We start from the raw sequence: 27,995 nt of genomic DNA on the forward strand, positions 1-27,995 counted from the left end.
AATGAAGTTGAACACACACTTTAGTTTGGAGACAGAGGGAGTGCACAAGCTCTCTGCTCGCTCTTTCCTGCACTTATCACAAGCGCGTCATTCACTCATAAATCACATGAAATGTTCAAATAAATCTTTGGCAGGGCAACTCGCACCGATGCAACCCTGTTGACCTCGCATGTTATAAAAATACGATCGCATTTGTGAGCATTTTGGAGGCAGTCTAGAGTCCTGCTCTCATATGTTCTTCAAACAATCTGTGTCACTGCATTCAGAAAACTGAAAATATGTTTATATATCAGTGCTGACCGCTTGTGTCTGACTCACATGACACTGTTTTACTAACAGAGTTTTACTAACTCTGACTCTTTTCCTCTTTCTGTTTGTTCTGTGGGTTTGTCTCTTAAAGTGAAGATGGTGAAAAAGGGAGATTCTGTCTCTCTACACATTGATGTTACTGAGAAACAGAGAAATGAGAAGATACACTGGAAGATCAAACACAACAACTCTCTTGTAGCTGAAATCATTACCGAGAATAGAAAGATCTCAACACCTTTTATTGAAGAGAGATTCAGAGACAGACTGAAGCTGGATGATCAGACTGGAGATCTCATCATCACACACATGAAGAATGAAGACTCTGGACAGTATGAAGCAGATGTCACCATCGGCAGCATCACACACACTATACACGAGACATTCAGTTTCACTGACTCAGGTGAGGAGATCTCTTCAATATAATTAAAGTCTTTTCATAGAAGTTTCGTCTCACTTTAGATTATAGCATTGTGCAAAGACATTTTTTCAAAAAGTTCATTTCAATAAATCTGTCACAGTAATATTTAAATACAGTCGATCAGTATTTGTTCACAGTTTGTAATGTCCTGATTATTCATATTTACACTTTAACACCTGCTGTGAACACACAGTAATGCATGACATCAACACAATCATTCTGAACATAATTCACTTATTACACCTGACATATATATATTTTTAGATTTAGTTTTCTTGCTGTTTGATTCATTCATAGATCATATAAAAATGTATTTTTTTAATGAAATCTGATCATGGTTACAAATGTTTATGATCATATTAATAAATTCATTTAATATTAATTATTGTCTCTCTGTCATTACTGAAGCCTGTGAAGAATTCATTAATGATAATGATGATGTTTTATCCTCCACAGATCAGTCTTCAGGTGTGATGGCAGGAATATGTGTTTCTCTTCTGCTCCTGGTTATGGCTGCTGTTGGTGTTGTGATCTACAGTCACCACAAAATGAGACATCAGGGTAAGAATCATGTTCAGATGATACATCAAGAGTAAAATCATCATCTTTATTGTGCTGCATTGGATATTAAATGTATACATGTAAACATGTTTGTTTTTATTTCTTTTTGTGTTTAGTTTTGCAACAGTTATTGAGGGTAAATTATTACATTTATTAAATGTATTAAGTGGATGCCAACTAATTGGAACAATAAAGACCCCCTGCTACCTTTAACCTTTATATGGCATTGGCAATGGCAATTTATTTATATAGCACTATTTACTACAACCAGAGTTGACCAATGTGCTTTACAATACAATAACTAAAAACAACAGTAACACACAAGAGTAAAACAAGAATACATTTTGACATACACCAAAATAATCATAAACACGCTGTGCTTCAACCAGGATAAAACGCCTTATCGAACAGATAGGTTTTTAGTTTAGACTTAAAAATAGCCACAGATGATGCCATTCTAATAGGCAAGTGCAAATCATTCCAGAGTCTTGGCGCAGCTGTAGTAAAAGCGCGATCACCCCTGCACTTCCGCCTCGTCTTGGGAATAAACAAAAGTCTCTGGTTAGAGGACCGAAGAGATCTGTTTACATTATGCTCAATCAATAAGTCAGAGATAAGTCAGAGATATATGGAGGAGCCATACCATTTAGTGACTTGTAGACAATAAGTAAAATTTAAAAATGTATTCTGAACCTATACACCTATACTATACACTTATTATTAAACACCTCGTTTCAAATAGTTTCTTCATTTTAGAAGAGAAGAGTGAAAGCTGGAATCGAACCGTCATCAATAAAGCTTCGCAACTATGTTCATGTGTCTTACTCGCTACTCCATTGAAGCTGTTGGTGAATGAGTGTAGTTTCTACTCTCTGAAATACACATGCTTCTGACGCCAATGCTAAAAAATATACAGAGCAGCACGAAATCCACACCTGTTGAAACGTGAAGAATGCTGCAGGATTTGGGGCTAAATCATAGCGACAATAAGATCAGTTTTAGTTTTTTTTCTAAATCAGGCAAAACCAAAATATTACATCAGAATTAATTATTGTCTGCTTTTCTTACAGATTTCACACAGAAGAAGAGTCAGTGGAGACGAATGAGCCTTTGAGGAATGGAGACGCCAGCCATGTTGATGTGAATTCAGAGTAACATGATGAACATTACAAACACATCATAATAACACAAATTAGAGAAGCCTAAAGGAAAAGAAGAGTCAGAGCTCCCACTGAAGAGCTTCCAGGGCGACGAGGAGCTAAATCATCTCTCATTCCCTTTTTCTACTTTCCTTGACCATGTGACTAAAGCTAACATGACACATTAAAATTCACCAATCAGGAGATCATCTTTAGCACCCACTGTAGTGGTTGATCACCAGAACCCCTATCGTCTTTAATTGCATTAATGAGAAATTGAACAGGTGTTCTTAATAATCCTTTAAGTGAGTGTATATTAGATCATCTGGATTAACACCGTTAATATTTTAAGGTGCTGGTTTGTTCTTCTTTCAGTTTATTGAACGACACGTTTCCTGGAAAGGGTTTGCAACAGGGTTTGAGAGACGTTTGCTTTTGTTTGGTGGGTGTGTCAAGATCATCAGCAGCATCATGTTTATAACCCACGAGATATTAAAGAGACAGCACGCAACAGCTCGTAACTACTACAGAGATAATGTCTTTGATAATTAACTCTAAATCTTCGACCTGTCCTCTTGACCCTGATGAGGAAAATGTTGATCTTCAAGCTCAAAAAATTGCTCCGACTGGGAAGGTCCAGGTGTCAAAGATTTAACTTTATTTGTACAAGCCAAGCAAAGTGAGATGTTACAAGTCTCCAAAAACTTCTGAAAACTTTTACCAGCCTCTAGTTGTAGTGAAACTCTCAAAGGTGTTTCCTTTCAAAACCGATCAGGTAAAGTCCCGTTATCTCTTATTTTTTATTATCCAACTGTCCTTGTCTGCCACCATTAAGTCTAGGCAACAAGGTTTCTTGTCTAATGGTGGAGTCTCAACCTTGATTCATTTTTTTGAAAAATAAATTTTGCTATAGCGTGAGTGAATGAGTGAGTGTGTGTGCCCTGCGATGGGTTGGCACTCCATCCAGGGTGTATCCTGCCTTGATGCCCGATGACTCCTGAGATAGGCGCAGGCTCCCCGTGACCCGAGGTAGTTCGGATAAGCGGTAGAAAATGGAATGGAATGGAATTTATTTTGGTCTGGCCTTTAAACCATCACTGGATTTTGTATCGCTGAAAATGATTAAAATAGTTTATAAAATCAATCACTACACATATGTTGATTCTATCATGCAGAAATATATTGATTCTATCATTCAAACAATCTTATCGTGATTCTAATACTCATCTAACTTAATGTGATTTCTGATCTACTAACACATCTATGTTACAAACATTCCTATGAATACTTCATAACCGGGGTGAATAAAAAGCCCCATAGTTTACAGAATATGATCAGGATTATACACAATAAAAACCCCATAGTATACAGAATATGATCAGGATTATACACAATAAAAGCCCCATAGTATACAGAATATGATCAGGGTTAAACACAATAACCCCTCCGAACATCTTTAGTAAAAGTTATTTACCAGCCCTGTCGCAATTGATTACTAAAATTGTCCACTCTTCACTTGTTTCTGGTTCTGTACCCTCATCTCCTAATTCTACTATTTTTACTCCTATACTTAAGAAACCAGGGTCTGATCCTTCTAACCTTGATAATTTCTGTCCGATCTCAAATCTACGGTTTATCTCTAAGTTTGTGGAAAAGTGTATTGCAATTCAAATTCATGAACACTTTTCCAATAATAATTTGTTTGAACAATTCAAATCTGGTTTTCATCCCCACCACAGTACTGAGACTGCTCTTGATAGAATTACCAATGATCTGTCACTATCAGCTAACTCTGGGTTATTAACTATACATGTCCTTCTTGACTTGAGCGCAGCCTTTGATACTATCTCTCATACTCCTTGACAGGTTAGCTTCTATTGGGATTGCTGGAACTTCTCTGTCTTGGTTTAGGTCATATCGGTCGCACTCAGCCAGGTCAATGAAAAAGTTTCAGATCAAGAACATCTACAGTCACCACTGGTGTTCCCCAGGGTTCTATTTTGGGCCCACTTTTGTTAATTATTTATATACAACTTGGTTACATTTTAAGGAAGCATGGTATTCATTTGAACTGTTATGCAGACGACACCCAACTGTACATGGCTGCAAAACCCACTGGTTCTCTTCCTCAACTTCTTATATTTCCAGTTCTTTGATGATAAATAATATGCAAACACTGTTTAATCCATCCATGTAAATAAATAAATAAACATTCTTTAAATAACTAAACTACAGGACGCTTTAAGGAACAAACTGCTTGTGTTTTTTCAAACCGCGTTTAGATGAAAGTTATTTTACGTCTGACGTTGAGATCTCTGGCAAAATATAAATGCTAAATTAAGATGATACCTTGCAGATATACCATTCATGGATTCATGGCCCTGTGAGCTGCATTCAACACTCTCTAAAGAATTTGATAGAAAAATTATGTATGTAAGATATAAAGCAATTAAAAGATTGAAAATGATTTATAACAGGGGTGCCCTTTTTGCCCTGCACAACTAGCCAGCACCACCCACCCCATCAACACAGGTGACAGTAATATCACTGCTCGATTTAAAGCAAACTTGTATTTAAACATCCACATTGGTGCATTTGGTGCGGTTTTGTGTAGAGTTGAAGAAACTACAAAGGCAGCAAAAGAATCAAAATTTAGGCCGCGATTACATAATGAAAAACTGAATAGTTTCACATACACACGACAACGTTATCAAAACAATTTGTGTTTACACAGATCCGCAAGATTTTTATTAGGCCTGCGAAAGTAGTAGTTGGCGACATCACTTTGTAAAGAAAAGTACCAGTGTCCCTGACGATTGATGGTTTATTGGAAGCCGGTCTTCCCACCATCTACTCGTCCTCCCTGGTCTGATCCAAAAGCGCTGTTTAAAAAACCTTTGTTGCCGTAAATGAGTGTTAAGATTTTGCTGTGGATAAATAATTTGTCTCCGCTGGTCATTATAGCACTGGTGTAGCAAATCTACACTTTGCTGGAGTAGTGTTAACAAAATATTGAGCTGCACAAAAAAACCCATGTAATCCGCCATTGTGTATTTGTTTCTTCTTCTTTGTTGTGTTTGGGTGTACACGCACATACCACACCCCCACACCTGATACGCATGCGCACGATGTCGTTTTCTCATTCTTGCGTACTTCGTGGTTTATCTTCCGTGGTTTAAAGGTTCTGTGTGTAAGTTTCAGAGGCCACTATTGGCGATGTGTGAAATTGCAACCTACAGCTCCGCCGAAGCTACGGTTGCCGTCACAGGACAAAAGGGTTCCGTAAATGATAGCGGCCATTATCGGTGGTGTTGATCATGTAATGTACGTCTCACAGGTGAACAACAGACTGAAGTTACGGACACAGGACAGAGATGTCCTAATTTATATTGCGGAAATTAGACAAACCTACCGGTCCAGCACAAAGCTGGCAACTTCGGCGTCGCTTAGCAAACCCTTTCCTGCTTCAGTGCCCTCCTTCTGGGAAAAGCCACGGCGATGTTTATTAAGGTTTTCTCCCGTTTTTTGTCTCGACTTCGCCTTGCTGCATCGTATTTTCTCTTTTTTGAGGACACAGATTGACACTCTGTCGGGTAGAGTATTTGTGGTCCGCCATTAGCGCAAATTTCACTTCTTACTGCAACAAAGAACCGTTTCTGTTTCTAATAAAAACACAACAAGTAAATTGTGTTATTGTTCTTCCTTTTCTTCTGCTAATCCTGTAGTGGCTTTGCAAGCTACCTCCAAAACACAACCGAAGAAGAAGAGTATACTTGCTTGTAGTAGTTTGTATAGAAACATGGCTGTGCAGTGTGATAAATTACATGGAAGGGTGTGCCCGCGGTGTATTTACATAAAATGGCTCAATGTAAGGTAATATAAACATTTCGGTTCATTTTGTAAGGTATTTCTTCACCACTCACAACATAGCTTTATATTATATCACATTTTGCTAAATAAATCCTTCAAAATGCTACACACTGTACCTTTCAGATGTTCTTGATCTTCAAAATTTTGCGTTATCAGTCCCCTAAAAAGCCGCTTCCGCATAAACGGACAGCAAAATCGCATAAATTGTTTTGTGCTTTCAGTTATAAACGGTCTCGTGTAAACGGCCCCTTAGTTACACATACACAAACACACATTGTTCATACCTCTGACATACACACACAAAGTCATCAACCACAAACTTCAACAGAATAGACAAACACACTTCTCATTCTCACCAACCAAGCCACATATTTTTTCCACTCCACGTTTCACTTCAACCCAGACATTTACAGTTTTGCATTCAGTTAAAAATAAAAATTGTGTTTGAGTATTTGAAACCTCGGGTAATATTTGGTTATAGGGTAAGAGAGCCAAGTTTTGTTGTGTTTTTATCTAGAGTTTCCGGGTGTTCCTCAAAGTGCAAACTACTTCTTGAGGAGTCCTAAGTGAGGATACTCATTATTAAGGGCAGGAGATACGATGCAAAGAGAAAAGACAAAGATGCGTAAACAAAAATAAGAAGAACCATGTAATTGATTGTGTCTTGTCATTCTCTCTGTATTCATACCCATAATAGACTCTTCTCTGACTTTCAAATGCAGTTCATACAGATCACGAAATAAACAGATTCAATGATAGAACACATGTTGACTTGGCCTGAAATGGCCAATGTGCACATTGTTTGCTTGCAATTTAGTTTGTTTTATGTTAATTGTTTTATAACGAATTTTAATAAAAATGTAATGCTTTTATGTCTTTCAGGGTGGAGTTTATGTGATAAGGGCATGTGTTGAATGGAAAGAGGTGGTCTCATTCTGTAGCGAAATCTAACGGAAGTCAAACCACTATACTGTAGACTTTCAGCTCAGGTTTACAAAACAAAGTGAGACTTTTCAGACCCCTGAACTGTTAAAGACGATGTTTCTCATATTTGTTTTTCTGTCTTTGTTCTCCTACTGTATGGGAGGTAAGTTATATACATACTCATCTTTATTTTATTGATTGTATGGTTTACAGGAGCAGTTGCAGATTAATAAACTACTAAAACTGTTGTGTTAAAAAAAGAAAAAAAATTATTGGACAGCCCATTTCATTGTACCGTTTTAAAACACAATCAGCACACAAAATGACACGTTGTTTGTTACACTGAAACATAATGTGTTCAAATTCCATAACAGAAATGTTCATAATCAACATTGTTAATCCTTTTCAAGAGTGTATTTTTTTCCTAACCTAAGAAAAACCTGAAGTATGAGGCTGTGTGAATTCAAAATAATCCGAATGTATCCTGATTATTTTGTACTTTTCTGTTATTTGCAAGAGTTTGACTTCTAAACATTTCCTCAGGTGTCGATGCACATGAAGTGAAGTCAGTGTCAGTGGTGGAGGGACATTCTGTTATTCTAAACACTGATTTTATTGATATGCAGACAGAAGATGTGATAGTGTGGAGATTTGGACCTGAAAAGACTCGTATAGTTACAATCAACTTAGAAGCTAATAGTTTTTTAGAATTTGCTGATGTTCTTGATGGGATGTTCAGAGACAGACTGCAGGTGGACAGTCAGACTGGATCTCTCAACATCACGGACATCACAACTCAACACTCTGGACTTTATCAAATGATCATCAGCGGCAAACAGAAGACCTCATACACATTCAGTGTTACTGTCTATGGTGAGATATTTCCTATTACATATCTGTTTTTATATATTTAAGGACAAGTCAGTGATATTTAGCAGCATCTAGTGGTGAGGTTGCGAATTGCAACCACCGGCTCACTCCACCGCTCACCCCTCCCTTTTGAAGCTTTATGGTGGCTGACACAGAACTAAGATATCATCACATTTTTACTTCTTTACTGAAGGAGATAATGCATTAACGAAATGCGCTCTGTAGACAAGCTTGTACGTTTAGGCTACTGTAGAAACAACATGGTGAATTATCTGCATGATAGAAATCTGAGATAATAAAAACTTAAAAGGACCTAATACACCTCTGAAGACATAGTTAAGTATGTTATATAAAATGTCTGTAAATAGATCCTCCAAAAAATTAAACAAGGGTAATTTAAATGTGTTAATATAAAAATCTTAGCAGTGTAAATTATTTATATGTAAAAGATAGCATATGCAAACATTCCTTTGATGCAGCTCTAAAAACTGTTATTTTGTTTTAACCTTGACACAACCTTGTCCAGATTGGTTCGACATCATGCCCTGTTCACATTACAGGCGACACTGCAAGTCATCAGGGCTTGGTGGTTAGATCGCTAGTGGGCATTAGAATCACGTTAGCTCCCATCTTCTCAACAATTAGCTGTCGATCCTCATTTGCATAACGTTAAACATTTCTCAACTTTTTCACGACGCGAGACACGCCCCATCTGGTCGCCAACGGTTGCAACTGATCATTTCGCCAGAAGTCGCCAGCTCTCTACTGAAACAAATGGGATCATGTCATTTTTTTGCTTGTAATGTGATGGGACATAAAGTGGCTTTCACACTGCACGCGATGAAATAATGCGATGTAAGTCGCCGCCGTTTCATGCGCTGCATCCCGATTGGTTTACTTGGTGCTTAATTTATAAATTCCGAGTTGCCGGAACAAGGGGCTGTGGCAGATCTGGCAAGTTAGCGGGGTGGGGAGAGTTTACGGAATGTCGGAATCTCTGAGGGGTTTTATATCCAACTATTCAGATGTTTTGAAAATGTCAATAAGAAAGCCTAAATGGGAAGATTATCGCAGAATTATCAAAGAAATTGAACGTTCTATATGCAGATTTAATCTTGAGTTTGCCTTAGTTCAAATACGCGTTAAGGTGATGGAAACAGTTTATTGTCATAATGATGATGTTAAGAATATTTGTGCATGTCAACAAATAAAACACAGCCCTCAACATAGAATTTAGAGGTTTAATGTTAAACTTAAATAACACCTGCAGGTGCATTAACCATAGGCATATTTAGCATTAATCATCCGTTAATCGTTAACACAAATAAGTTAAAGGGAAGGATATGACAGAGCGCATCCTGTAAGTTTTCTTTATTTAGCAAAAGCACAATGTTCTGTTTTAAGTTAAAGTGTGTAAATGACTAGCTAAAAGTAGCTTACTGCAATATCTATTGACTTACACATTGTCAGTTTGACCATAAATCATCACAGTGTGATGAGTTTTTTAAGTTGTTTCTGCCGTTGAAAGTAACAGCTCAAGCGATTGCGCCATTGCCTCATGCTACACACACAATTTTGAAACATCTCAAACTTGATACCTTGTTCATAACCAGAATAAAATAGTTATAACCTTTAAAATTAATATACGTGCTTTTTAATGAAATATATGCACACAACTGGTCATCATGAACGTTTTCGATTCATGCTAGAGGAGCGGTAACTGCCAAATGAGCTGCCGGATCGGATTTCAGAAGGTGCCAAAATAAAGCACAAATTAAGCCCTGCGCCTACTAAAAGTATGTACTGTTTTGTGAAGAAAAAGTATAACATTTTAGTGTGAAACAAAACAGCATGCATGCACTGGGAAATACTGACGCAAAACAAAAGTGAGTTCAAATAGTATTCTAAATAGAATTGGTACGTCCCAAATCATAGCATGCTGAAATTAGCATTCTTAAAGTTCCCGGATTCTCAACTGTTTTCCATGTGAATCCATAAGCACTCAAACGATTGATATGACCCACAACTCACCGCGAGTAGGCGGAGTTCAGCTGTTGACAAAATTAAATGAAAGATGCTTCAATGAATTAAATAAATTTAAGTGCACAGTAAACATCATATAAGAAATAATGAATGAATAAATACTTATTTACATTTAAAATTTTTCATCTGGCAGACACTTTTATCCAAAGCGACTTACATAGAGTTCAGGGAGTGATAAGCGATATGTCATACAGGAGCAATAATACAATAGGTGCCAATATAAAGTAACTGGTTCCAACAAATGCTAGACCACTACATGATGAGAGAAAGATACATTTTTTGTCAAGTATCACGTTGTGAGAGATGTGGTTGACCGGACCGAGTTAGGAAGAAGGTTAGACCAGGATGTTCTGAATGAAAGTGAAAGTGACCTATTTGTCAGATATGGTGACCCATATCCGAAATATACCTCTGCTTTTAACCCATCAAGAGAGTAGTGAACACACGCACAGCAAGTGGTGAACACACATACATACATCCAGAGCAGTGGGCAGATATTGCTGCAGCGCCCGGCGAGCAAGTAGGGGTTAGGTGCTGTTGTGGCGAATCGGCCTTCCATCGCAGAAAGAAATCTCAGAGACAAGGGTTCCAGGTGCCAAGAGTTTAAACTTTATTTGCCCGGACAAACAAAGTGGGATATTCAGAGTTCATCTGAAGGGATCCAACAAATACATATCTGACTCCATCTTTTACATTGTTTTCAAGTTGTTATCACAGTTTAAACCAATCATGTGTGCATGACATCGTCTTCTTCCAATCAGGTTTCATATGACATCACTTTTTCATTAGCCCGTCCCTCTGCGCTCATAGTTCCGACCTACCATATTTAGATTTAATGGTTGCGTGCGCCCCTAAAAAACAAGTGCCTCTTTATCTTGACACTTTCCTGGGGGTTTCGGACGATACATGATTTAACCATGTTTCTATCAAAGATGAGCTCATGGTTTAGCGATAAAGAGCTTCCCAGTGTCCTTGGTCGTATGTGATTTAATTAGACTTCCCTACAAAAATGTGTGGGGTGTACGTCTTAGTTCTAAAAGATATATGGTGTGTGTGCAGATGTTCAAGTGTTCAGACTCTTGTTAAAATGAGCTCACTGTTAAGAGATACCAGCGTCCTTGACTCTATGAAACAAACCAAACTTCCTTATTAAAACTTATTTGTGGTGTCCGTGCAGCTAAGATAAGATGCTTGTTGTTCATGCAGGTGTTCATGAGCTCATACTCATACACGAGGCCCAATATTGTTTCATAAGAATAAATGAAACCTATAACTAACTAAATGTATTATTTTATATAAGAAAACTCAACACTATAATAGAAAAACCACCATATAATCCCCCCTTTGAGGCTGACAAGCCTCACACTCCGACTAAATGGTATCCGTAAAAAGGAAATTATAGACTATCAAAAATTGTAATATCTAAAATATAAAAAAAATTAATAGTGCTCAAATTGATTAATCATTTGCTTGTGCATTCAGTTAATGATAAAATACTTAAGATAACTTATGTAAATTGAAATGATACTTAGGTTCAGATAATACTTATGTTACGAGCAAGCAATAAAAAATAAAAATAAAAATCCTTCTGTATATACTTCATAACATTATTATTTCTGTTTTTAACCCTCTAATAAGCGTCAGTTTCTTGATCTTTTTTTAGTCAATATTAACATGTTGTGATGCAACATAAACAATCATCTGACTGGGAACAGTGGCTGCAGCTGTTCTTGAAATGTTTTCATAATACATGGCCAAATGCATAACTATGCAACAAAGCAAGCTGCAATCAATACAAATTTTTCATGTTAGTAAACACACTTGTCATCCAGTCCCAATTCAATTCTTCTGAGTCAACCTCAGATTTGGTGAAAGTCTCAATCATTAAAGAGATGGTCTTCCTTCCTTGCCGATGAGATGTTCATTCTTCTCTGTAATGTAGGTGCCGCAGGTTTCTCAAATTACTGCACAAAGTCCTCCTTTCGTTGCTCTGAACTGATCCAAGATCAGGCTAGTTTACAAACTGTCCGTCGTAGTCCACGTAGCTCCTCCTAGCTGAAACTTTCTCCGCCACAGTCCAGATGTGATGATTCTTTGGCACAGAGCGACCAGATAGGTAATAAAACAGTCCTCTTCTTGTCTTCTATTGTCGTGTCATTATTTCATATGGTATCATGATCACCCCACCATATATCTTTATTAGAAAGTCCTGTCCAGTTCCTCTGTATAAGTACAATCAGTACCCACACAGCCATTAGTTGTCTTCAATGATTCCAGCACCTCTTTCGTCCGGAACATCTATATTGTTTTTCTGCCCATCACTCCTGTTCTGCTTGGTTGTAACCAGATAGCTTTTCTCAGGTATTTCAGACACGCCTCTGTGTGTTAGTGCAGTTGGTTGTTGTCTCCCCATAGATATGTGAACACTTTTGTCTCATGGTTCTTCCCAAGTGATGACCTCTTGTAGACTTTGCGTAACATATCAGATTCGCCAAGAGTCATTTCAATTTCTTCGTCACAGTTCTGATTAGCCCACCAGTCCCCTCAAGTGGTATTTTTGGGAAACATGGCACAAACATACTAGTTCCTGTAGATTCTTGCCGTCGGTTTGTCAGTCTCTACCACATGTTCATTGCATGATGTTTTTGAGGACCAGGGTGGTCCATCAATGTGTTTAAGGTAGCGCTCAATCCATCGTTGATCTATCGTTTGCTGCTAATTGTTGATCCTTTGCTCATAACAGCAGTTTAGTCTCACTCAGTTTGTCAAAGTTCTTTCTCTCGTCAATCGTTACATCAAGCTTCACAGTGTCATTTGTTGCAGTTCAATTCAGGGTAATATGACCAGGTGTTTGCTAGTCGTGTCAGTAAATCTGGTTCTCTCTAAGATTGTAGTTATTTTCTGTTGTCGGGATTGACATTCGATGTGGTCCTGTAGACTTGTCAAGATCCTTTCGTCCATCGCGTTACGTCGCCTTATGCATGCCCTGGGACCCACACTCGAACTGGTCCAGATGAAAACCGTCTGGACGATGCTGTCTTCAGATTTAACAGTCACTGGCCCTGTACCGTTGGCACCACCACTTGCTGCATTTTAGATCAGGTTCTTCAGCTCACTTGATTGGCAACTTCTCATTATTCGGGAAGATACAATGACAAATACACATATGAGCACCCGGTGCACTCACATAACAGTTTTGGTTATATCAATAAAATAATAAATGAAAATTACATGTTATATATTTTAGATTCAAAAACAATAAACAAAACAAAATAAAATTCACACATGTTCACCAAGTGCACTCTCATAATAGTGTTTGATTATAGAGCACTAATGATTAACTGAAACATCAAACATTGAAACGTGTTGATGTCAAAATAATAAAAAGAAAAACAAAAATCAATCTAACTACCTGCCTAACAATGTCTAAGGTAATATCTAAAACTATTCCCACGCATGATTATACAATTCTAAGCTCTTCTCCCTTGCTTTCCAAAAAAAAATTGTAATTCATGGGACACTTGTCTTTCTCATCGTGTTCCTCATATTTGCTTATAACAGCTAACATATTCAACATATTTTCTTCAGTGTTGTATTATGCACTTAATTCCGTTCTCAACATCATCTGTTTATCTGTAGCTGTCACCACCATAGCTCTTATAACTGGTAAAAGACAGCAAAATATTACAGAAAATCTAATAAATCCTCTTGCTTCAAAAACTCCTATCTTAATCAGCCATGAAGTCCATGATCCAAAGATCTAGTCCAGCCATGTTCCAATTTCTTTTTCTGAGCCAACATTGACTGTCATGTCATCTCTTAAGTTTATACATTTTTCCATTGCTTTTGTTAACGACCCATCAGGGGCAGTGTTGTTTTTCAATATTTGTAAAAAAAAAAATCCTCTCCGAACATTACGCTTTTGCCTACTTTTTCTGCTAAAGCCAATTCAGTGCTTGTCTATTTTGTCAGGCCATTTTACTTGAAGGTGCCAAACAGTGTTGGTCTTAAATTCTTATCCCCACATACTCAAAAATAATCTGCTATGGGCACACCCTGCTTTTCATATCGTAAGATTAATTGGTATGCTAATGTTTGATTCTCACAATTTTCCCAACCTATGATTTTTAAATTGTCAGCTATTGTGGCTGTGGCAAACCTGTTATTCAATATCTTGCTGTTCTTTTTTCAGCAAACATTTCCCTATTAAGATGCTAAATCGTTATGCAATTTTCTGGTAACATGCCCATCTGTGCCTCATTAGATTTTCTTATACTTATTTTATTCAACATTTATTTATCTAGGAATCATTTAATTGAAATTAAAATCTTTTACAATCGCATATGGTACACAAATGGGTAAGTTTCATTTTCTGCAATTTGTCGCCAATATGATTGGTTTTGCCTTTTCACTTATACGTTATTTACTTACATCTATGCGGATAGCTAAGTATAGTTTAATATTATGACAACAGATTGTTTCATATGCACTTATTATATACATATTTTATATGCATTATTCCAAATTGATCTAAAATTATTGTTCTGTTCAACGGTTAGTTATTAGTTCTGCTGTTTAGGGCAATATAAAATGTATATCAGGAACATGATATCAATGTAAAACAAGTCACTTAAACATTTTCTCAATTTCTTTTGTTTGTGGCATTTGTAATTATAGAAAGCTATATCTAAACCATAAATGTGCTCATATGTAATTTATCCATACTGTAGATGCCTTTAAACGTACAGTAATACTGAGTGTCTAATTTTATATTCTGGTGTATTTCTATGAAAACTGATCTTGCTGTAGACAGCAATAGATAGTGTTCTTCATTGTTGTCATTGTTATCGTCACAGTGTACAAAACTATAAAAACTATTTATTGTTTAAAGAAGTCAAACGTCGCTAAACTTTAGTGACCCAGTCTATAGTCCAGAACTACATTAAACACTCTCAACAAAGCGGACTCAAAACTGCCCAAAGATGATTTAATCAACAGTTGGACACTTTTGCCTGACTAGACAGTAAATTCAAAGACGGCAGGTCTTGGAGCTGTGAGGCAAAAGAATAACGGATAGCACTTACTTTATCAACAAAAATGTAATACATTTCTCACATAATTCAGCTAACAGCTCCCTAAAAAACTGGAACTTTAGATTAATTACTGAATGTATTGTTAAAAATAAAATCCTAGGTCTATGAAACGGATGAGATCAGGTCAGAAAAATATTTTCTATTCGAAATTTGATAAAAAAAGTCTTGACGTGAAACGTCCCAATATTTAACAAACCCTTTATCACATAATGAATTAATCAAATTTACTCACTGTGAAATGTTTCCATTTACTGTCTTAGATTCATCATGAATTTCAGTGGATTAATTTCTTTCATACTCCGTCAGTTCCCAACAGCATGTGTCAGTTTGGTGGTGTCCACTTGACAGTTGTGAAGCCGATTGTTAGTAAAGCTGACTCAGGAGCAATTGGTCATGCAACCGTTCCAAAAAATGTCCTTCATAAGAGCCTCTTAAATAACATAATGACATAAGTCTCCCTGTTTAATACAGCGTCAACTCTTTCATTTTCTTGGTTTACATATGATGGTTCACTAAAGAGAGATTTATAATAGTTACTTTTACAGAATAGTTGTTTGATTATTAATAAGATCATAAAGATTACTACATATAAGCTGTAGAAACTATTTATAAAATAAAAATAAAAATGTTCTCTTCCTTTGCCTGTATTTATGTTCAAATCCAACCCATTATTATTCCAGGTACTCTTTAAATATCTAATTATATCCTAATATTTTAGTTATAATTCAAGGATCATACAACTAGATCAACTAATTCAAAGATCATTATCACTAGTGAAGCCCTTAATTCATTATAGGATTCATTTTAAGCACATTAAAAATTATGCATTAATTCTATTATTATCTTATATCAATATGTCTTAAGCAATATTTGATTAATTATGATAGTAAATGTGAACCTTCTTTCCTGTTGGCCACATATAAATGAAAAGGTTTCTAATAATCTAGATTTGCTTAGTACTGGATCCCTCTGCAACTCTCTTTTTCTTTAGTTCAGCTGCATCTCGCTCTTCCGGTGTTGTAAAACTGTGTACCACATATTCTAAAAATTCTTTATGCTGTTTAAAGTTCAGTCCTACTACGTCTTCCAGTTTTGCTTTTACTGGCAGGGGGTCAACAATGTCATCTATGAATATTGCTGCTGTAGCGCCCCCTGCCCTCCTAGGTTTTCCTGACCTAAACTCTATAGGGTGGAGCACCGGATCCTTATTATTATTGTCTCTCGACAATGTATTAAATCCCCCTCTCTGTTAGTTTGAATAATAAATAAATGACCTAGAGAAATTTAAGTTAAAGAGATTTATTTATAAAATAGAAATGAAATAAAACAAATGAAGGTTAGCTACAAATCAATAGAATAAAGCAGACGTGTATATCTAGATTTCAGGAATGAATAATCCCTTCAACATACAGAAAAGCTAGAATAGAGAGATGTACAGCTGGAAATAATAACTATACCTAAAAATAAACCAGATATATCCCCCTGGGGAAGATTAACCCCGATAACCTGTTATTATCAATACCCTTGGTGTTTCGTTAATGGTCTGCTAGTTTGCACCCGCACCCTAACCTGCGGATTAAAGATGCTAAGAAATACAAACTGTTGACAACACAATTAACAGTCCTCAACGAGGGAACACTGTTCGCTAGTGTAACAACGATCAATGTAAATGTAAAGATATATACAATAAAGTAACCTAAAGTGGGCCCACTCACACACTCGCACACACAAACACCCCCCCGATGCAGGCCTGAGTCGTTGCTTGTGAGCGTAGGGGCCAATGAAACAGCAAACTGGCCTCTTCGCTCGTCTGCGAGCAAAATGAAATCAATAAGGGTACCTGTGTTCCTTATGCAGGCACGATATTCTCCGGGGCTGCACTTTAAACACGTTCAGTGACTTTCCGCCAGCCGTCCCACGATGCCGGAGGAACACCCAACGCTCCCGGTGGCTGGGTGCGCTATCCGGTATCCCGACAAAAGCTTTGTAGTTCCTTAATCGCTTCCCACGACAGAATGATCACGGCCAGCCGGCACCATTAAAGTTTGTAGCACAAAAACACTTTCCACAGCGCTATGTGATCCGGCAACTAATTAAAGGCTAACCGAACGTGCTGCCGCTCTCGCTCACGGGCAAAATAGTCTAAGTGAAAAATACTGTAACACATTGCCTGTGTCAACCAATACACATCAATCAATTTACAAAACACTCACGAAAATCTCAATATAACTCGCGGTTTGCGGATATATCCTCCCGATCTATATCGATGACTTTTTCCTCCTTTTTTCTCTTCCTCCCGATCATTGACCAATCACATCATTATCTCTTATACATAGGCGGGTCTAAGCACTTATTCACCCAATCAACCCTGTATAATCAAACATGATTGCAGAAACCCACGTTTTTACCAAGTGCACGTAAACCAAACTTCAGCATTGAAAAAAAACTTCTTAAAGGGGACACGCATATAAATGTATACTCTTGGCATATACCAGCGGACCAAAGAAACAGTTATAGAACACACAAGAATAACGCATTAAGCTGTTAATAGGTTAACACCATAAACAAAGTAAACATACTAAAAAAAACTCCCCTTTTGAGGGGGCTACACTGCCATAACCTGGTCTTCTTCAGGGTTTTTCTCCAGCTCTTGTTTAATTGTCGTTGCACATAGGTGACTTGATTCTCTTTATCTATCATCTAATCTCCCTTAAGTTCTTTTTGATCAATTCCGGTTTGAAATTCTCTTCTTGGGGCTCGCCACATATCCTGTCTATGTTTATCAAAGAGCTCTGCGTCTTATTCTGGGGAGTCAATTGCTCGATTCAATCTAAAGTCCTTCAGCATTTCATTTATTTTAGATGCACCTGGGCATTTAGCTAGCAAAGCTTTAATGTTTCCCTAAGCTAGTAGTATCCCAATCGTCTCTTCTTCCAGGACCCCTATCCATCTTCCAGCTCCCTCATTTAGATCAGGTAATCGAGTGATCAATCCATCCAAGTCCAGTGTGGCCCAAGGCACATAATGTGGCTGTTTATTTTTTCTCAAGATCTCTTTGAATGGGTTGTTTGTAGCGAAGGTTGCTGATGTTGATCCTCTCAGTCTCCCCCCTTCTCTGAGCCAGGCTGGCTGTGGCTGTTTCTTACCAATGTCTTCTAAACAGATGTTTCCAGACATCCATTTGTATTCTCTCCTTGGGCAATCTTTAAATATTCTTGCCTCTCCCTCTGCTGTTGTTATCTGGTATATCTTTTCTTCTATGCTGCCATGACGTTTCGTCAATGTTACTTGAGATATGTCTATTCTCCAGACTGGGCAGAGTTGGGTCATCTTCCATGGACCCCGCCTCCGACATGACATCTGGCACCTTGCTTTATCTTATGTTTTTTCTTCTCAGTACTGTGGATGTTTTGTCCGGCTCTCAAGCTGTTTGTTCATATCTCTGTCTTCTAGCCGCCTCTAGCTCTGCAGATACCCCAGCATAAATTGATTTATAGGCGGGTGTAGCATTCCACTCTGCTTTCCCTCTCTTGTGGTACTCTGGCGTGACGAAACAGTTCTCCTGCCGCCTCTCAGCGAATGTGTCTCTTAGAAGTTCATCATCCCTCGACTCCTCTCTTTCTCCCCCTTGGAGGTCCAGCTCTCCTGTAAACTTAAATTCTCCTTTGACCAAAGTCATTTGATTATTCAGCTCATTATCTTCCACAATCAATGGCAGCTGGCTCCTGGATAATTCATATGGGGGTGGACTCATAGCCTTCCTCAATTTTTCGCTGACTATCTCCTCATCCTCTTTCAGGAGTTCCCTTGTTTTCTTCATGTGTTTTAGAAAATTAATTCCTTATTTCTTAAACAAATTTAATACATCTTTTTCCTTCTCTTAACTTCTCTCTTCATGCTTTTGTCCCTAGGTTTATGATTTCTTATCAACCCTTCCATTTCTTCACACACAGTGATATCAAACGTGATGTATATATATTTTTTTCTTCTCTGCCCATTTCTTAGAAATTTCTCCAATCATTTCTCTGCTCACAGGATATCTTGTTCCTAGTGGAGGCCATTCTTACTTTATTATCGTCACGTATTCTGTTAAAGTGGGGCGCCTCTTTGTTTTATTGCGACCTATGGGCCTAGGTTTTCTGTTTTTATCTGCAGGATCAGCTTCTTCAGTGTAACAGCCTGAAACTGCAGTGGCTCTATTTCTCTTTGCTCGGTGGTTGTAAACAATATCTTACTTTCTCAATTTACATATCTTGTTTCTGCATAAACCTACATTTCTGAATGACTGATTAATCTGTACTCTCTTCCTCTACCTCTTCCTCCAACTTTGTCTTACTCCTTGCAATAAATAGGGTTTCACCAGGTTCTGGATTGTGATTTTTATTTTCAATGAGACACGCTGGAACGCGGTGTCTAGATTGCCAAATCTATTAATTATATGGAAGCAAACTCCTTCTAAGTAGTTTCTCAATATCCCTACATTACAACACTTGCCTACTATACCTCTCCAATTCACATGTGGCCACTCCTGCTCAATTTGTTTCAAATTCTGAACTTCTACTAATTCGTCCAAGAAATAATTTTTCTTTTCCTCTGTCAGTGGCTTCTTGATGCCTGCTAAGTCCCTATAAAATGGTTATCTCCAGAAGTGATCACTAACTCCCTTTGTCTCAGTCAATATTCTGGCTACTCTTACTCTCTCAAAATATGATTGTAAACTTTCCCCATCTAGCAGTTCAATTCCAGCCATACGTCTTTAAAACATCAATAGAACATAAAAATAATTCACAATCCAGCAATGCTTTTCACTTTTTCACTTAATGCAAAACGTTTTTTTTCCACAGCAACACTCTGGTCTCATACGCTCACAGCACGCAGAATACTCACACACTCCAGAGGCCCTTCTGCTGTCTAATAAATCACTCCTCAAAGGTTCCAGCACACACACACTCAGGCCTTATGGTCTGAGATTTTAATTATTTATTTATTTATTTTTTGGGTATATTCTACCGGCTTTATACCAAGTATCTCACAATTTTTAAAACATATTTGTAAGCTACAAAATATATCTTCTATTTTTTCATTTGACAATGTTCTTCGTGCTTTAATCAAAGGAGCTCTATTCTTCGGCTGCCATTAAGTCTCATGCGCTCACAGTGAGCCAAACTCACACATACACTATATCCTTCAAATCTTTATCTGACTCCATAAATGACCTCTTTATCTTCTACACACACTCTTGCTTCTCTCATGTGCTCAAACTGTTTTTCTATTAAACCCTAATAGACACATTATTTTGCATTCATCTTTTTTTTTCAAATACTTTTATTACCACATGAAACTTTGACACAGACACACAGCAAAAACTTGCACCTAGTCTCGAAACGCATGCCTCTTTAAACATCAAAAACCTAACACTCCTTCTTCTCATACATTTTACTGGACAAACATTATACTGCAATTTTTATTTGTTCCATGTCCTTTTTCCCATTCACACATATGCACTCTCTCTCTCATTCACTTTTTCATACGCACACACTTGCGGGGCCTCCTAGCCTCCCACTCTTGCACACACACTCACAACCTCTTCTTCACACACAGACACACACACACAGAGTCTCACAGGCTGAAGTTTTTTCTCTCTGTCCCTCACTCCTGAGTTTTTCTATCGTCACAATACAATATACAACAACATAAAAACATATCACAGTGCATTCATACCCCCCACGTGACCTGTTTCCTAACAGGATTTTAATTTGCTCACACACACTATATGTATATACTTTACGTCCCGTTACCTGACAGGACCCCGCGTCCCTACGCGACACACCCACTGTGTGACTCACTTTTCAAAGTAAGATTTACTCCCGCGTCCCAACGCGACACACCCAGTGTGCGACTTACTTCCCAAAGTAAGATTTACTCTCCGTCTGCTCCACTGTTAGGACACTTATATACAATCTCTCATGCACACATACACTTTTTCATACACACAATCACACACACACATTTCTTGAGATCTGGATACCCTAAAGACTTGGCAAACTAGTGCAATTTCTAACATTCAATTTTGTTCAATTTAGGAGAGGCTTTTAAGAGGACAAACGGCATTCAGAGTTTACCTTTAGCTGACCGCACAAAACTTATACTATAAAGCAAATATGCTCACCTGTTTTTAGGGCCCTTTTTTGTGCGATCAGCTTGTCTGGTTCACCCATCACAGTCATCAGCCTCCAGCCCTCTAACCTGGATCACGTCTCGGGGTCACCAAATATGTCGTGGCGAATCGGCCTTCCATCGCAGAAAGAAATCTCAGAGACAAGGGTTCCAGGTTCCAAGAGTTTAAACTTTATTTGCCCGGACAAACAAAATGGGATATTCAGAGTTCATCTGAAGTGATCCAACAAATACATATCTGACTCCATCTTTTATACAGTGTTTTCAAGTTGTTATCACAGTTTAAACCAATCATGTGTGCATGACATCGTCTTCTTCCAATCAGGTTTTATAGGACATCACTTTTTCATTAGCCCGTCCCTCTGTGCTCATAGTTCCGGCCTACCATATTAAGATTTAATGGTGGCGTGCATCTCTCAAAAACAAGTGCCTCTTTATCTTGACACTTTCCTGGGGGTTTCGGACGATACATGATTTAACCATGTTTCTATCAAAGATGAGCTCATGGTTTAGCGATAATGAGCTTCCCAGTGTCCTTGGTCGTATGTGATTTAATTAGACTTCCCTACAAAAATGTGTGGGGTGTACGTCTTAGTTCTAAAAGATATATGGTGTGTGTGCAGATGTTCAAGTTCTCAGACTCATACTCTTAGCTTTGTTAAAATGAGCTCACTGTTTAGAGATACCAGCGTCCTTGACTCTATGAAACAAACCAAACTTCCTTATTAAAACTTATTTGTGGTGTACGTGCAGCTAAGATAAGACGCTTGTTGTTCATGCAGGTGTTCATGAGCTCATACTCATACACGAGGCCCAATATTGTTTCATAAGAATACATAAAACCTATAACTAACTAAATGTATTATTTTATATAAGAAAACTCAACACTATAATAGAAAAACCACCATATCCATGACGGTAACATATTTGTGAATGGTTGAGTGTCTGGAGCTCACCTTGAGGGAACAGTTTCTTCCAGCTAAAACAGTGCTCCACGCCTATCTCCATTTTGAGGCACTCACAAAACACGAGTATGAATACTCTTGTGTGACATGTGGGGATCATCCAGCCGTTGTAATCATGGATCTCCACAGAAAAGGAGCATTCAACATGTCATGTAAGTCCATGTCAAATGTATTTATACAGCACTATTTAACTCAACGAAGTTTGACCAATGTGCTGCACATTAAAACAGATTGAAGGTAAGTGTGCTACCATGGACCAAATTGATTTTCTGTGCTTGGGGCAAATAATGCTTTCAGGTCATTTGACACAGCATGTGCATGTGTTTCCACAGCAGGCTTTAATTGTAGATAATATTAATAATATTTTGGATTTCTTTGTCATTAGTGAGTGACAAACCACCGCCAAAGAATTTTAACGGCTACGTGGATATGGAAGACTTCTGGGAGACACTAGCCCTGCAAATGATTGGTTGTGGCTTTGTAAAATGTAAGTCTCTTCTTTTATATGCCTCCTATTGACATGTGTAAAGCTGTTTGCTTTTCAGTTCTCCTCATGGACATATTGGTAATAGTTCCTGTACCTGTAGTTCCTATTGGTAATAGCCCAGAAAAGTCCTAAAGACATTGTTAGGATCCTCGAGACAAAAGTAGAATGTAACATTTCCTTATTTGTATGTGGACCCCATTCTTTTCTAATATCAACCTTGTTAACCCTAGCCATATTAATTTTTGACTTCTGCTTTTTCATTATCGTATTGTATTTATCATATTGCATGTGTATTATACTCGATATAGTTTTGCATGACTTACAGATGTTTCTGGCTCAGAGGCAACAGTAGATGTGCCACCTTAACCAGAGTTTGTTCCCCCTTTAACAGGAATAGGTATGAATAATGCCTTTGCATTAACTAACCAAATATTTTCCATTGCAGTTCATTATGAGTGACAGAGTTTGTTTCATTTTATTCCCTTAGTAGCCTCTGCAGATGGGATCATGCAGGATTTTATGATTTTATAGGATGCAGATGAAAATTCAACCCAACCTTGGAAGAAGCCTCATAATCCTCTACAAGACAAATTGGTAGATGTTCATGTCTTCACTTACAATTTTAAAATACTGTCCATAATAGCCTGTTTTATTTAACATCTACAATTTGTACAAAAACTGAAACGTCCTTTTATCAGGTCACGTTGCCTTTCTAAACAATTTACGAAGCATTTCTGTTAATGCCTTGCTTTCTTTTGACCTTTGCAGCTCAGATACATACTTGACACGATGCGGCTGGCTGATGAGGTCATTGTGAAGGAGGGAGCGACATGCCTCACAAGAGCAGATTTTTGGACTTTAGGTTTGAGACGGGACATGGAGTCAGATCTTTGTAAAATTTGCATTTGGATAGTTTTAATGAAGCAAAAACTAGAACATTGGGTGCAATGTATGCTTTTGGTTTTATTTGTTTATGTAAATTTTTCATATTTTCAACAGATTGGAAATGCCTGCATGAAAATTATCTATGATGCTCGAGCACATGTATAAATCTTCTTCAAGTGAAATCTTTATGGCACTTTTATAGTGTCTTTTTCATATAGGATTAATATAAACAAACTATGAGCTTAATTTTTACTTTTGCTCTCACAGGGCAAAGACATATACATTGCCGACCTGTATCTTGTTCCAAGATGGAAAACTGATAAAGATCCCCTAGCGTACTTACCTGTCAGTATCGAATGCAAAAATCATACTACTTGACACAGAGACCGTAAGTCTGAAGTAAAATAACATGTTCTGTATTGGTGTTGTGTGGTTTTTAAGAGTGATGCTGACATAAAGGATGCCCTTGTGTTTCCTGCATGGACACAAGCTGGCGGACCAGACCATTGTGTTTTATGTCTAAGATTTTTCAAGTCATGGTCTAGCTGAATAATATTTTATGTGTATCAAGTTTTATACAGGTTTATCTACTCTGTGGGTTGGTGGGAATGTTCTTTTATGCTGGATTTACAGAGGGTGTTCTTACCCCAGTTTCATAACGCAAAGGTTATGCAAATATGAAATGGTTTGTATAGCACTCTTTTGCCATAACCATTGCTAATGCATCCCTATAGGTGCTGAAGCCACTGTTAAGAGAGATCCTCCTACTAGGCCCCCTGTATAGCAATCATGAGTCCATGAGATGACCAGTACAGAGACATCTTTAGGTTCACAGCTAAGGAATAATTGCCATGTTCCTATATGGCATATAATGTAGTCATGCGGTTGCATTGTTCCAGTGTTCAGATTGTTAATGGCGGGTTGTCCGATTTCCGAATTACACTTGTTTGGACCAACTCAGGCCGAGTGTCGAAACAACCTTGTAGCCAATCAGCAGTAAGGTGCACAGTTCACAGGACGGACATTAGTCGAAAGATTGGGGTATGGTGTGTCTGTTTAGGTGATTTGAACTTCAACAAAGGCTTGGATAAATCGGACACCCCACCTTTAAGTTATGAGAGTATAAAGTTATATGAGATACAGTTGCCATGTTCCTATGGCATAATATAGACATGCATTTGCATTGTTACAGTATTTTGAATCAATTATGAGTTGTGCTTGTCATATTAACAGTCTGCTTTTCATAGCAATGAGCATAATGTGAATATGACAACTTGTTTGATAATTTGAAGTTTGGTCTTGATATATTAAACCAACAAAGCAAAATCATGCCTCTGTGAATGAGGTTCTTTGGGAGAGCGTAGGCTCAAATTAATGTAAGAAGAGGGAAAATTATGGTTTAATTTATGGCCATATACAGTAGTCAACATTTGGATGAAAAAAGTGAATCAAAGTTTTCCCAAGACTATAACGTTCTTGTTTTCGGACAACTTTGATTCACTTTTTTCATTCAAATGTTTACTACTGTATTACACAAGCTCCCCATGGCTTTTTATGTTAATTTGTGTACTTAACCCAAATCTTAGGAGTATTGCACATCGTCTTGATCCTGGACAGTGGACAGAAGTCACAGGATTGGATATTGGGGCGACACACAACTACAATACTACTGTTCATTTGTTTCAGCTCTGTAAATAAATTCTAATTTCTGTTTTCAAATTGTTATATTTGTATCCTAATGTTGTGTTCAGACCAAAGGAGGCAGAAATCTCAACAACACCGGAGGAAAAAAATCACCGTTGCTTTATGTGGATACCTGGAGCTGTACGATACATCTTACTTTTATCAAAACTGAAATAAAAAGGATCTTGCTTGGAAGAAAGTGAGTGAGGAGGTCGGACAATCTGACAAGTTGTCAAAAACGGTCTTTACACAATTTAAGCAATTTATCTACACGGGAGTGGAGCCGGCTGGCAGAAGCCCCTCCCATGACGCGAATTCGCGTCTGCAATGAAGCGAATTTGACGCGTGAATGAAGCGAATTTGACGCGCGAATGAAGCGAATTTGACGCGCGAATGAAGCGAGTAAACTAAAATGTTCAAGCGTCCAACTACAGGCGAATAGCGCGATTTATTCGCGCCATTCGCGTTTGGTCTGAACACACAGTTTTCCTCAACAGAGCAACATCCATGATTGTGGGATTTTTATGCTCATGGTTAGCTATATTAATAAAGTTTTTTTACTCTTTTTCAGTATGCCCTCTACACTGTGCTGAACACTCGATTTAGTTTCACTTTAGTTTCAGATTTTGTATTCCATTGCTAAAAAGGCATACTTTATTGCTTGTCATTAAATAATAATAGAGACACAAATACTAATCCAGTCATATTTCACATTCTTTGAGCTTGACATGCCTGTAATCAGAGAGTGGTGGTGTCTACGTCTCATTGAGCGGTTTGAGACAGGGGTGTGTGTACTATTTTCTGTACTATTAGTCTTGTATTTCATTTTCAATGGAAATTCCTTGCCAATAGAAATAACTGACCAAATTTAGGTATTAAAAAAAAAAGAAAGCTCCACAAAAGCTCCAATTGTGCAGGATGCCTTACACAAGACGCTAAAGGTGTTAAAAGAGTGTGTGTGTGCATGTGTGTGTGTTGACCTTATGTCCCATATCAGTAGATTTTGATCTTTTGGGGACAATTTGAAAGTCCCGATGAGGAAAACTGCTTATGAATCATACAGAATTATATTTATTGAAAACGTAAAAATGTTTAAAAAGGTTTGTGTGATTATTAGGTTTAGATGTTGGGGTAGGGTTAGGGGATAGAATATATCATAAGCCTGATCTAAAATCAATGGATGTGTATGGAATGTCCCCATAAAACATTAAACCAGTGTGTGTGTGTGTCAGACGACACTTCCTTTTTCCTCGAGGCATTCACTAAGGAATTAACAGTATAACATAATCAAAATAGATCATGCCAATAAGAAAAATGATGTAGGATGTACATCACCTGGTTAATTATACAATTTTGTGAGTATATATAAATGCAGCCTGTATATCAGTATTGTCAAGAGTTTTCCTACTTTTTTTAATTATGTATTATTAACTTATTTTTATGTAAAGCACTTTAAATTACCATTGTGTATGAAATGTGCTATGTAAATACACTTGCCTTGCCTTACCTCACTGGAGTAAAAATCTGATTTTTTTTAGGTATGGGAAAAGGTTTGCCCACTGGAACGAGGATGCAAGGTTCCTGCCTGAAGGGACATTACAACCTCTTTACCGGGATTTTCCAGGGCTAACTTATGACCTGCCACAACATTTTGTTGTTGAGAGGAACCGCAAGTCATGCAACCAACCGTTGGTGGACTTCATTGTAGCAACCAGAGGAACAGATAACCACATTCAGGTAAATGGTTCACGAATGCATTTAAAATATTTACTCAACATAAATGACTTACAGAGACAATGACATTCTCAATTTTCTCTACACAGTCCATCATAAATGGCCAAAAGAAGTCAAAGTGGCTTGAAATGTTTACCAATCCTTCTGCCAAGACCATGCTTGTAACTGTATACCTTGAAGATCAGGACCAAATAGATGACGTCTACATTCACCTCACTTCAGTTCTAGACAGGAGACCCACACACACTCACAGTGACGCAGACAAGTTTGTTATGGATGTCCTTTTTGCAGAGGTGGGTCCTATGTTAGCTTTCTAACCCTAACTTGTTTGGGGTGTGATCCATCTTAACTCTTTCTTTGGTAGTCCATCATCTGTGCTCTTGCTGCTTTGGAAAATGTCACCATGTTGGAGGCTGAGAACAAATTTTTACGAGGGCCTGTCATTGACATATTGTATGTTATGATGCTATAAAGGAGAAATTGTTAAGCACGACATCCTGCCATTATTTCCAATAACAATTTTGTCTACAACTTTTAATGTTCATTTATCAGTGAGCGGGAGCAGTTTGACAGGAGGATTGGAGATTTTTTAAAGAAGAGTGGAAACCCATGGGAATCGTAATCTAGAGACATCCTAGGATAGATTTTGATCATGGTATCAATAAATTTTGTTCACAAGAAACTTGTCTTTCTTCCATGAAGCGGTGAATTGTGCTTTTCTTCATTAAATAGTATGCAGTACACACATATACCTTTTTTATTGATGGCGACATGGTTTATATGACTTAATATGAGCTAAATATGGTTCGTATTTGAATTTAACTTTATAACATGCCT

The 27,995-nt window shown here is 37.6% G+C and overlaps 1 protein-coding gene and 1 long non-coding RNA gene across 2 annotated transcripts; one reads left to right on the top strand and one right to left on the bottom strand.

Moving 5' to 3' along the window:
* Positions 1-1,030: 1,030 nt before the first annotated feature.
* On the bottom strand, positions 1,031-18,009 carry LOC130430417 (uncharacterized). Its single transcript, XR_008907786.1, has 2 exons — positions 17,068-18,009; positions 1,031-1,259 (listed from the first exon to the last, which is right to left on the bottom strand). It is a non-coding gene; the product is annotated as an uncharacterized LOC130430417 (long non-coding RNA).
* A 4,328-nt stretch (positions 18,010-22,337) lies between these two features.
* Positions 22,338-27,707, top strand: LOC130429960 (uncharacterized). Its single transcript, XM_056758814.1, has 13 exons — positions 22,338-22,521; positions 22,755-22,849; positions 23,388-23,450; positions 23,625-23,742; positions 23,854-23,900; positions 24,009-24,086; positions 24,183-24,274; positions 25,331-25,392; positions 25,911-25,957; positions 25,996-26,052; positions 26,342-26,376; positions 26,942-27,161; positions 27,248-27,707. Exons 1-13 carry the CDS (start codon positions 22,338-22,340, stop codon positions 27,473-27,475), a joined length of 1,326 nt encoding a protein of 441 aa, XP_056614792.1. The 3' UTR covers positions 27,476-27,707.
* The last annotated feature ends 288 nt before the right edge of the window (positions 27,708-27,995 follow it).

The sequence above is a fragment of the Triplophysa dalaica genome, chromosome 10, assembly GCF_015846415.1.
Source record: "Triplophysa dalaica isolate WHDGS20190420 chromosome 10, ASM1584641v1, whole genome shotgun sequence".
NCBI lineage: Eukaryota > Metazoa > Chordata > Actinopteri > Cypriniformes > Nemacheilidae > Triplophysa > Triplophysa dalaica.

What these genes read in the sequence shown, in the direction of transcription:
- LOC130429960 (XM_056758814.1), top strand. Translation starts at nt 22,338, where the DNA reads ATGGTTGAGTGTCTGGAGCTCACCTTGAGGGAACAGTTTCTTCCAGCT. An exon ending in GAGACGGGACATGGAGTCAG is followed by an intron (nt 23,743 to 23,853) that starts ATCTTTGTAAAA and finishes CATATTTTCAAC; the next exon opens with AGATTGGAAATGCCTGCATG. An exon ending in TTATGTCTAAGATTTTTCAA is followed by an intron (nt 24,275 to 25,330) that starts GTCATGGTCTAG and finishes AAATCTTAGGAG; the next exon opens with TATTGCACATCGTCTTGATC.